The 11,353-nt window shown below is 35.6% G+C and overlaps 2 protein-coding genes across 2 annotated transcripts; both read left to right on the top strand.

Moving 5' to 3' along the window:
- The first annotated feature begins 203 nt into the window (after positions 1 to 203).
- On the top strand, positions 204 to 3,267 carry LOC146159045 (glutathione S-transferase 1-like). Its single transcript, XM_083384837.1, has 4 exons — positions 204 to 328; positions 1,199 to 1,346; positions 2,034 to 2,169; positions 3,077 to 3,267. Exons 1-4 carry the CDS (start codon positions 204 to 206, stop codon positions 3,265 to 3,267), a joined length of 600 nt encoding a protein of 199 aa, XP_083240963.1.
- A 3,928-nt stretch (positions 3,268 to 7,195) lies between these two features.
- Positions 7,196 to 10,337, top strand: LOC146159044 (glutathione S-transferase 1-like). Its single transcript, XM_083385632.1, has 4 exons — positions 7,196 to 7,428; positions 7,941 to 8,088; positions 8,937 to 9,072; positions 9,693 to 10,337. The coding sequence occupies exons 1-4, from the start codon at positions 7,229 to 7,231 to the stop codon at positions 9,881 to 9,883; spliced, it is 675 nt and encodes a 224-aa protein (XP_083241758.1). The 5' UTR covers positions 7,196 to 7,228; the 3' UTR covers positions 9,884 to 10,337.
- Positions 10,338 to 11,353: the final 1,016 nt, after the last annotated feature.

Here is an 11,353-nt window from a genome sequence, read left to right as displayed (position 1 = left end):
AAAATAACTTCCTAACGCTACAAAGTACTTTAGATTACGCAAAATTGATTTACATAAAAAACAGTTTCAAACGCAAATTGCCTAAACGAGTGCAAATTGGTTAACAATACTGGCAATTGCAACGTTTCTGTCAATTTTAACCCAGGTCATATCTTACATTGAAGGTTTGAAATATCGTTTTATTGTTAAATGTGCACACGACAATGGTCGTAAAATTCTACTATTCCGAATTGAGTCCACCCAGTCGAGGGTTGCAGATGGTATTTGAAGAGCTGGGCTTGGAACACCAACTCATCAACCTCGACATAACAACTATGGAACAAAAGAAGCCGGATTTTATTTCCATGAATCCTTTGGGACAAGTTCCAGTGATATCGGACGATGGATTTAATTTATAACTCCAAGGCTCCATCGTACACAATTACCCCTCGAATACGTCAAATGCTTCTTTTTCTAAGAGTATGGATGTCCAGTAATATCGGATCGGAGCCGATACCCTATATCAAATGGTAGTATCGGTTCTCGTCCGATACTAGGATTGTATTGGTGCCGATATGATCCCAAAACCTATTTTTTTTAACCTATTTTGCCTATTTGACTATAGTTACGACGTCATTTAGTCTGAATATCAAGTGTCGAACATCCCTAGTCAAGAGTATACCAAGAGACATTATAAGTTCTTTAGGATTTTAATTTTACCCTATTGTCTTTCACTTCGAGAGGTTTGCGTACGAACAGATTGTAATATATGATAAACTATTTTCCTGAATTGTTCGCTGTTTGCCTATGTTGTCGTGTATTGTCACATTGTAAACAAGCAATTGGCGAAAATGGTACGATAGTGGTTGACATCTATTTATCTTTGGTATAGAGTCAGTGTTATAAACAAGTCATTTTGAAATACCTTAAAACCCAGTCAAGTCAATTGAATAATACTTTAACACCAAGTAAAGTCTTATTTAAAAATAAATAAGTCACGTCACAGATAGATCGTAACTAGAGCAAGTCAATTCCAAAGCAAATGCCTGAAAAAAAACACTTTACTTCAACCCGAGTTATTTGTCTAAAAAAATTCAAGTCAAGTCATATCAAAACAGTGACTTTAAGTTACCTTTAGTTAAATCCTTAACTCAAGTCATTACAACATTGTTTAGTGTACCGTAACACACACAATTTATGATAACCAACTTTCTTGTAGTCGAGCTATCGCGGTTTACATTTGCAACAAGTACGCCGACAGTTGCAACAACACCACCCTTTACCCTAAAGATGTACGCGAGAGGGCGGTAGTGGATATGATGCTCTCCAGAGCTGAATGGGTTTACAAGGAAATATACGCGTATCTGGTAAGCACGTATGAGTACAAGGTAAAGATCTTTAAAGTACGGCTATAGGCGATTAATATATATAGCATTCATCATTCGAGTTGAACACTTAAAACAATATTTGTTTTGCCTAAAAGGATTAAAATAACACATCCTAATAAATTTATGACTACTTACAGGGGTGCGAAGTGCAAAAACGGGTAAGTATTTGCTGGTTTTCCAAAAAAAGGCATTTACAAACTTATGCTTCCGTTTCAAACTTACGCTTTATTTAATTGTCTTTCATTACATCACTGTATAAGGTTGCCGTACATTCGCTTCTAAACTGTTATCTTAAGTATTTTTATTTTGATTGTTTCTCAGTATTTGTAAAAATCTACAAAAATTTTTCTAACCTGTTGCATTAATTCCCCACCAATAGAATTTAACACTGAAAGGCACCAATATTTAAACGGGGTTAAGAACGTTTAAAAACACGCACAGACGACGTCTTTCATGGTAGCCTATTCGGTTGCCCGGGAAAATTATATCCGTATATGAGATAGCAAAAAAAACTCTCCGACAATCAGTTAACCGCTATCCGGATAGGCCAACCATTTCACCGGCACATTTTCACAGAAATGCAGCCAAGAGAACAACAGTCGCTTCACTATAATTTTTGAAATAACGTTTTATTCATGTACGAAATTATTAGTTTTTACGTTGCAGAATCCCAACAACGTGCTGTACAACGGACACGACATGTGCCGCCATTTGCTTCCAAACGTCAAAAAGGCGCTCGCTTACTTGGACAACGCACTGAGTCAATCCGATTTTCTTGCCGGAAAGCATCTCACCATTGCTGGTAAGCGCTATTCAAAGTCATTTTTAAGGTTTTATTGCTTCAAAACATACTTTTTATAATTCCCAAGCTTAGATTTTGGAAACGACGCAGTCTTTAGCGTTGGGTAAGTTACACCAAAGCGGAAAAAAATACCCAGGCCCAAATAATGTTCCAATTGTTCACATTTTTATGGTTCATTTAAATTCTAATTGTTAGGTTATTACAGTGTCGACTTAAGTGCATTTAAGTCACTGTTTTTAAATAACTTGACTTGACTTTACGTGAGTCAATTGGAAAAAATGACTTGACTTTCGGACGAATGACTTGACTTGACTTAAGTATTTTAAACAAATGACTTGGGTTTAAATAAAGTATTTTTTTATAAAATTGAGCAGTTTGTCCAAATTTTTGCACAAAAAACAAGTTGCTAGCTACATGTTGCGTTTTTCTTTTTTTGAGTTCAGTTATTGCTCATAAACGTACGAGTTTAAAAATTCTAATAGTTTAACGTTTTATTTTTTATGACAAAACATCACTTGAAGTTGACTTGCTCTAATTATGATTTGACTGGACTTGACTTGCGCAACTGATGTCTTGGACTGGGACTTGACTTGTCATTTATTCGAAAAGGCTTAACTTGGGCTTAAGTTATCCTACAAATGACTTGACTGGGACATTAAGTCATTTAGAAAGGACTTGTTTAAAACACTGGGTTATTATACTTTCGTTCACGAACTCCGCGTGGTTTACCTTTTTTCATAATTTTCTTTTGTATTTTTTTTTTTAAAGTAATAACATACTGACCGACAAAAGCACAAAAAAGATTTTGTCGTCGGCATGGCCTCGTGTCCCATTCCACCCTACTAGATCCATTTCTTCAGAGAGCAAAAATACGAGTGTGATAAATGATCGTGTGTTTCGTGTATAGACTGCTTCGGCGTCTGCTTCGTCAGCTTTCTGGACATCTGTGGCTGCGACGACTATGCAGAACTTGCCAACTTAAATCGCTGGATGGAACGCATGCGGGGACTTCCCTACTACGAGAAGTACAACAGGCGCGGTATCGACATGTCAAAGGAAATATTCCTGAATCGAATCGCACAACATAAGAAAGTGTAAACTTCATAAAAAACCCGGTGCGCAATTTCTCTGTTTTTCGTTTTTTGTATAAACCGCGTTTGGTTTTAAAATACATTTAACGTCAGACGTTTTCAATAAAGTTAATCTGTAAAACTTGCCGTTTTCTTGAGTTGCAGCGTTTCGTCACGGACCCCCAAGGGGTCCATGGACCACAGTTTGAGAACCCCTGGTCTTATTAAGATGTTAAATCTCAATTCTCCACGTAGCGAATTCAGCATAGTAACCCTCGGATAGAGAAACACAACGAAATGGATATTTTTTGCTCTAATTGTTGTTTCGTGCAAGGTGTCACGCTTGTGCATTGAGTTTTTAGAGATGAATACAATTTGTTGTCCAGACTGCTTCGCTGTTTGCTGGATCAACTTCCTTGACAGTGAAAGACGACTACGCCAAAACTTTATATTGTTTATAGCTTATTCTGCCAAGCTAAGTTTACGGCAAGAAATATTATCTATTGCTGCTGCGCATATTATCGGAAAACTAGACATAAGCAGATAATAACTTAATATGTTAAATCTCCATTTCCTACATAACGATTGTAACATAGTAGCCATCACAACGAAACGGTTGTTTTTTTGCTCTGAATGCTTTTTTTATGCAAGTTGGTAAGCTTGTGCGGTGAGTTTTATAGATGACGCATTGTTTCTTACACGTTCCTGCTTGCTATTCGTGAGAAATTTTGCAACAGTCGACGTCAAGCTTGCAATTCTTTATCTGCTCGCCTAATTTCCAAACATTGTTACGTCACATAAACCAACATTTGTCTTTTTCTAGTTTACTCAGTTTTTCTTTGGAACGTTTAACCAGCATTTTATTACTTTGTAAACCGCAAGTTGGAATGACAGTAAAACTAATACAAGCAAGTTGAACATTTTTTTTCACAAAATGATAGTTGTTGTTCCATTGATTACATTTTGTGGTACATTTAATTGCGTTAAGTAGTCAAAGCAAGCTTAACAGAGCGAAGGATAGTTGAATTGCACATACTTTCAGAGAAGTTTACAATTGAAAATACGTTTTCAAACGAAGCTTTTCACACGAAGCATCCCCGAAGAAAGAATAAAGATGCCAATGTTATTTCTGCCAAAAGAATACGCTTCCCCCAGAAAGCGACGTTATCTTATTTTAGATTTTAAGTGTATTTATTCATTGGCTTTCGTCCATGTGGATTTAAAGCCTTTCGAAGGGGCCACGAGGCATGAAAGGTTGAGAACCACTGGTCTAAACCAATGTAATGTAGTGTTTCTAGCCTCTTTACCTGTAACGGATTCAAATTTAACTAAGATATATATTTTACCACATGATGTTGGAAATTTTTGGATAACTTCGCAGTGCATTAATAAAAACGGTTTGGAAACACTATTGTTGACAAAATATTTAAAATATAACTGGAATATCTCCATTATGTATTGCCATTTATACATAAATATTTTATCAAATACTCACCAAACATTGTGTGATGTAAAATTCTGCGAACCTTTGGATAAACTAACCCTTAAGTTTTTTTTCAGTTGCCCGCATCATTTTCCGAGGCCATACACACAACTCGCAAGGCCTATCTCTCCCTCTAAAGTTAAACACAAACAATACCTATACTCTTCCCAATTGTCCTTGTAGCGATCTTTTTAAAATTGCTATAAATTTTTTTACCTTTCAGACCAAATTTGTATTTTAGCATAATTATCGTGCAAGACACCAAAATTGAGATTACTTTTCCTGGTGGGTGGCCAAAATCCTTATTTATGTTTTAATTTAATCGAATCATTATGGTAATGAAATGATAAATCTTTTTTCATGCACTTTAGAAACCGACAAACACTAGCAAAAAAATAAATAGCACTGCAAGTTGTTGTGGCGGTCAAAAACCTTGCACTCCGGCGTTTAACAACCTTACACTGATTAAACAATAAAATTTATTGCCCTTCTAATATTGTTTTATTTACACATTTTCTTCTAACAGTATTTTTATTACACATTTTCCATGATCATAGGATAGGGACTTCGACTCTTTCCAAAAATCAAATTTTGCCAATTGGAGCTATTTTTGTTAGTAAATCTAAACTCCCAAAGTTTATTTTGGTAAATCTAAACCATTTTAAGAACATGGCGATTGCATCATATCCGTAACGCTTTTAACTCTTCAACTTTTAAGAAGATAAACCGAACGTATGATATTTTCCACTTCATGTGAACGTTTTACTTGGTTTCTGTACAGCCAAATATGACCACCTTTTAAAAATAATTTCGATAAATGTGAATATGTCGAGAAATATGCTCCCTATACTATTGAAAGTCTTGCCAATTTCGACAAAATATACATTCACGGAGTCAAGCCGTTGAACTTTTTCGGTTCAGGTTCGATAGTGGGTAAAATACATATGTTTTTAATCTGGTCCAGTTCCAGTTTCGGTTAAGAACAATTTAAACTTTCCGGTTTAGCTTAGGTTCTACTGAAAGTTGTTTAGAAACAGGTTAGTAAATTCATTTTTACTTTGTAATTCTGTTTATTAATGACCTGCTGTATTGGCCTCAGTAAACAATCGCATCTTTGAGATTATGGTTACCGATCTGTAAAAGGATTTTGTATTTTTACCAACCCGCAAGTGTAAAAAGTTTGAAATTCACTGAGATAGGCTACATAAAAAGTTCGCAAAGCTTTGAACAAAAGAATTTATTTGGAGAATTTAAATAAGCCAAATATTCAAGCAGGTTTTATGCCAGTTGTTTGAGCTTTTAGATTGACACCAGATAACGCATAAATAGTGAAGAAGTATTAATGATCAAAAGTTTATTACATCAATCGGTTTATGTAGGTAAGCATATAGTCTTCGCCACACTATGGAAGTTTGCTGGTTAATTCGCACCAAACCACAAGGCTGCACATCGACAAACAAGTGTGCTGCAGGCGAGGTACTGCGATTTTGAGTTTGACTTGGCAAATACAAGGTGATGGGGTTGTAGCTAGATTTAAAGCAACGTAGGCGAATCAGTCATGTTAAAGAGTTACAAAACAAACAGAGTCAACAGATTTACACGAGAAAAGGCGCAAATGCGCAAAACTTTGGAAATATGAGCAAGTTGATGAATAAAATTCTGAACTTCAGTTCTTAGGATTTGTTTCGGCTTATAACGCACAGACAAAATCCCTAATAGATATGTTAGTACAAAATCTTGTTAAATCCCAAGTGGTTTAGCTCGTTCATAGAAAGGCAAAGCAGCTTCCAGTTGCGTGCGGTTTTGCAACATCGATTAGCTTAACAACGTTTAAAACTCCTGTTATAGAGGTGCTAGATTAATCGAGCGTTAGTAACACAAACTATCAATATTTGCAGTGTTATACAGAAATATACAAGAGGCAATACTATTTTTGTTACCTTTTTGAATGTTAGGATTTACTGATGTTTGCCCTTATGAGTGATATTATGGCAAAAGGCGTGCAATATATTAGACAGGCATCAAAAAAATTTTAAGTGCACAACTTCCTACAAATTATTTTTTTATGATGAATTAATTGGAAGTTTAGTGAAAATATTCTAACAATAATTTATAAATCACAAAACGGTAAGACCTTGCAACAAACTAATGACATATAGGCCTTATACCACGAATTATAGCGTAGACTCATTATAACATTGATAGACTGTTTACATGTAACTCAGAGTAAGAAAGACTATTTCTACTTTTTGCATGTCAGAAATTGGACATTTCATGTCTAAATTCGAATATATAGTCAACTTTTTACTTTTATTGCAAAATCACGTCTAACTGTATATTTGCCACTACAAAACAAGATGCAGTCGACAGCTATGCCTTAATAAATCAAAAATTTTCACGTTTTGGAAAAGAGTGCCGTTGAACTCAGCCTATTATTGCCTGCTCAAACAGTTTCATTGTATCGTAGCCTCCATCGTCAAATACTAGCTTTAACTCGGGCACAATTATGGTTGTGGAGTTCTACCATTCCGAATTAAGTCCACCCAGTGGCGGGTTGCAGATGGTGTTTGAAGAGCTGGGCTTGGAACACCAACTCATCAACGTTGACCTACTTGCTTTTGAACAGAAAAAGCCGGAATTTATTTCCATGAACCCGGTGGGACAAGTGCCAGTGATATCGGACGACGGATTTATTTTGTCGGAAAGGTTTATTGCAATTGGTTTATTTCAAAATTTGATTTACCGATATGTTTAAACAAATGTTTGTTAACATGATCAAATTCGGGAAAAAAATAAAGCTTTTCCAAGTCATTTGACTTTGCTTAAAAGATTTAGATAAAATCAAGTCATATCAAAACGTAACATTTATAAGATAACGGATAACCATGGGTATAGGGAGAATAATTTTCTGCCCGGAACCATGAAAATGTTCAGAGATGACATAACAAAGTTACTTTATACCGGAACGTGTAATCAAGTAACCTTAAGAAACCTGTGATTATATCATTCGATAGAGTGCACAAATATGCAACTGAAATTTTAGTTTAATACATTTAAAGAAGATAGCGGGGTGACCTGGTAAAAAAAGGGCATGGCCTGGCAAATAGAACATTTTTTGCTACGAGGTACCTATGAAAACTCGTTTACCAAAACGCAGTTCCGGACCGCTCAGGCATATTTTCACCATTGCTATAAACTCTAACAAATTTTACTTGCAGTCGAGCTATCGCGGTCTACATTTGCAACAAGTACGTCGACAGTTGCAACAACACAACCCTTTACCCTAAAGATGTCCGCGAGAGGGCGGTAGTGGATATGATGCTCTCCAGAGCTGAATGGGTTTACAAGGAAATATACACCTACCTGGTAAGAAGATGTTATAGAGGGATGCTTTATTATGTGCAACACAGGAAACCAAGGTGCTTCTGTAAATTTTGGCGATGGTTTGTGTTTTTGGATTTAGTTTTTCTGAAATGTGTAAAAACGTGTCAAAATTGGCAAATTTTAGTCCAGTTCACAGTGTTGTAATGACTTGGTAAGTATTTGACTAGTGCGCTTAATTCGTAACATGACTTAACTCAAGTGTTTTGGAGAAATGACTTACCTTGACTTAAGTCTTGAAATAAAGTGTGTTCATTAGGCTTTTTTTTAGTTGGGTTATTTCTATTAATGTTTGCACTTAAAATAATTTGCTTTTTATTTGAATAGAATTAATTTTGACTCTAGTTAGTTTACGAATGACTTGATTTGGAGTTATGTCATTTCACATTGACTTGTTTACAACACTGCCAGTTAAGATAAAGGCTAAACTATGCGAGTTCACCAAAATTCAACATGACGAGACCGTAATTTCTAAGTAGTTAATGAAAATGAAACTCAAAATGATAATAAGCAATTGTTTCAGCAAACTACTGGTAAAGGACATTAACCCATTAGCTATTGCAAAAATCGCAATTACACGCATGTTACCTGAGAAAAAATTCCATTTAAGAACGTGCGGTTCAGTTAAAGAAAAATCCAATTTACACGAAGAAAACATAACACGCAACTTTTGCTTATACGTTGTTGAAATAGGAAAACATAGTTTTGGAGCATTGTTGACTAAAAAACAACATGTAGGCCTAAACAAAAGGCTGTTCCGGCATTTACTTTCCTGAACACTGTATAGAAAGCTTAGCTAGTAAAAAATTAAGTTACTCACTGCCTTATTTCAGAATCCTCGCAACGTGTTTTTACACGGTCAGAACATGAACCGTGACCACCTTCCAAACGTCAAAAAGGCACTCGCTTACTTGGACGACGTGCTGAGCCAATCCGATATGCTCGCCGGCCAGCATCTTACCATTGCTGGTAAGTGGTAAAAATATGGCTTGTTAAATATATGTGGCTTTTGGAGCATAATGGTTGGAGGTTGTAGTAAGACGTAATAATAATATCAAAGCCCATCCAAAAGTAGATTTCATTCTAAACGTTTCAAAAGTATGGGCTTTAATATTATATGGCTTTTTGTTTTTGAGTTCTTACGATTCATACGCTAAGCTGAATCTTGACAGAAAACTTATACTGCCAGTGCGCTAAAAGTTAATTGTTTTACACTATTTAAAAAAATATATTTTGCGGCACACTGTTAAGAGAACAACAATAGAGTGATTTTACAATCGCCAACACACGTCAAACTATGTAAATGTCTCAATATTAATAATTCGTAATGAATAGTGCGTGTAAGTTTAAAATGCTTGCATGTATGCCTATTGGTAATACAAATACTCTATTTTCCGATATTACGAAAAGTTTCGCGGCACACTTGACAATCTCTCGAGGCACACTAGTGTTTTGTGGCGTACAGTTTTGATTTAAAATTCACTTCTCTAAAGGCAAAAACCCGAAATAAATGCTTTTCATTGCTGCAAAGCGCCAGGTTCGTGTGGTTTATTTTCGAAAGATGACTATAGCGTTCGTATGTTGTCCAGACTGCTTCGCTGTTTGCTTTGTCAACTACCTTGACATCAGCGATGGAGACGAATACGCAGAATTCGCTAATTTGAATCGCTGGATGGAGCGCATGCGGGGACTTCCCTACTACGAGAAGTGCAATAAGCACGGAAAAGACCTTTCCAAAGAAATGTTTCTCAAGCAAATCGCCAAACATCAGAAAGCTTGAGCGTTTGCCTTGACCGAATTTTTTTAAATAAAGTCAAACATGTAGTTTTGTAATTGTTATCGTAATTTTCTATCATAAGTAACACTTTCCCACTCTTAGCAAAATAAAAATATTACACATTCTTTCAAGTTTCACGTGAAGACATATATCTGTTTGGCCTCACAATTTTTTTGAATATGCCCAATACACCACGTCTCCTTGTTACTTAAAAAGGTTTGCCAGTTTTAAACAAATAAACGCAATAAATCATTGATCGACCGCTACCGTTTTTTCCAAACAAAGATTTGTTTTGCCGATTTGAACTATTATGTCAAAAAAATATAATAACATATAATTATTATCAACCTTTTTGCATGTTTTGTGTCGCAAAAGTTTGCTATACAGTCATTCTTCTTTGTGCTTAACATGTTTGTTCCTTATGAGTTTCGGGTATGATCAGTAGAATAAACTATGCCGCCGGAAATGCCCGATTTTATAAGTCGTACTATCTGCAAGTTTAGGCTTAACAAACTGAAATCATTACCTTTGCAGATTTCAATTTTTAATCATGGTTATTTTGTCAAAGTGACGTTTCACATAGGCTACTAATCGAACGCGTGAACCATTGCCCCTGCAAGTTGATGCAAGCCATGAAAAAAGTCTAAAATACACCAAACGCTAAAAAAGCCGTCTCAAAGATATCAAACGCTGCCGCAAATATAGATCCAAGATTTTATTAGATGTTTTTTGTAACTGTCCAACTCCAAGCGTTTCGTTAAACGTGGTCAGTGGTTTATCTTTAAGCATGCAACCAAGACAATAACAGACTAGTTTTACTTATTTCACTGGAGTTAACTCGAATACGACTAACCGAGTCCCAAGTATGACATAAGCGGTACCAATTTTTTAAAAACGTTAAGATCTTAAATGTGATAGAGTGGCATGCGGTGTGGAAGGTAGGTAATAAAACTACATTAAGTTCGTCCAACTAAAATATATGACATTTGTTAAACCAAAATTAATTTATGAAATAAGAGAGAAGGTGATTTGTATTAAATACGCCATTTCTGTAAAACAATTTTTAGGGTACGACCAATATAGTCTGTCTTATACTGTAGCCGAGGGATGGGCAACCTTTTTGCAGTTGCGGGAGAAAATACTAACTCAAAGTTCTCTGCGGGCCGCACAAAATGGTAACTAACATTTGTGTAATTAAAATGTTACAACAATTGTGAATCAGGCTGGCCTCGAATTTTTCTGCACTTTAAAACGTGTTTAATTACATTTAAGGAGGCAGTAAAGTATTGGCGCACGGCGCGAAAAAAGCGTTTGCTTGGTTTAAAATTCGAGCTCGCACGTCGTCATCCATACTACTAATGAAAAGCGTAATAGCGAGTGCAATTGTTTTGATATGCGGTATTTATTTTAAATTTCTTGCGAGTTTTTATTACATTTAAAAAAAAAATGGGTAAAACATATTTGTCCAATATT

Source organism: Ascidiella aspersa, chromosome 3, assembly GCF_963924565.1.
Source record: "Ascidiella aspersa chromosome 3, kaAscAspe10.2, whole genome shotgun sequence".
NCBI classification, from domain to species: domain Eukaryota; kingdom Metazoa; phylum Chordata; class Ascidiacea; order Phlebobranchia; family Ascidiidae; genus Ascidiella; species Ascidiella aspersa.
Note: the sequence above shows the minus strand (reverse complement) of the source record. Positions and strands in the feature narration are given on the sequence as shown.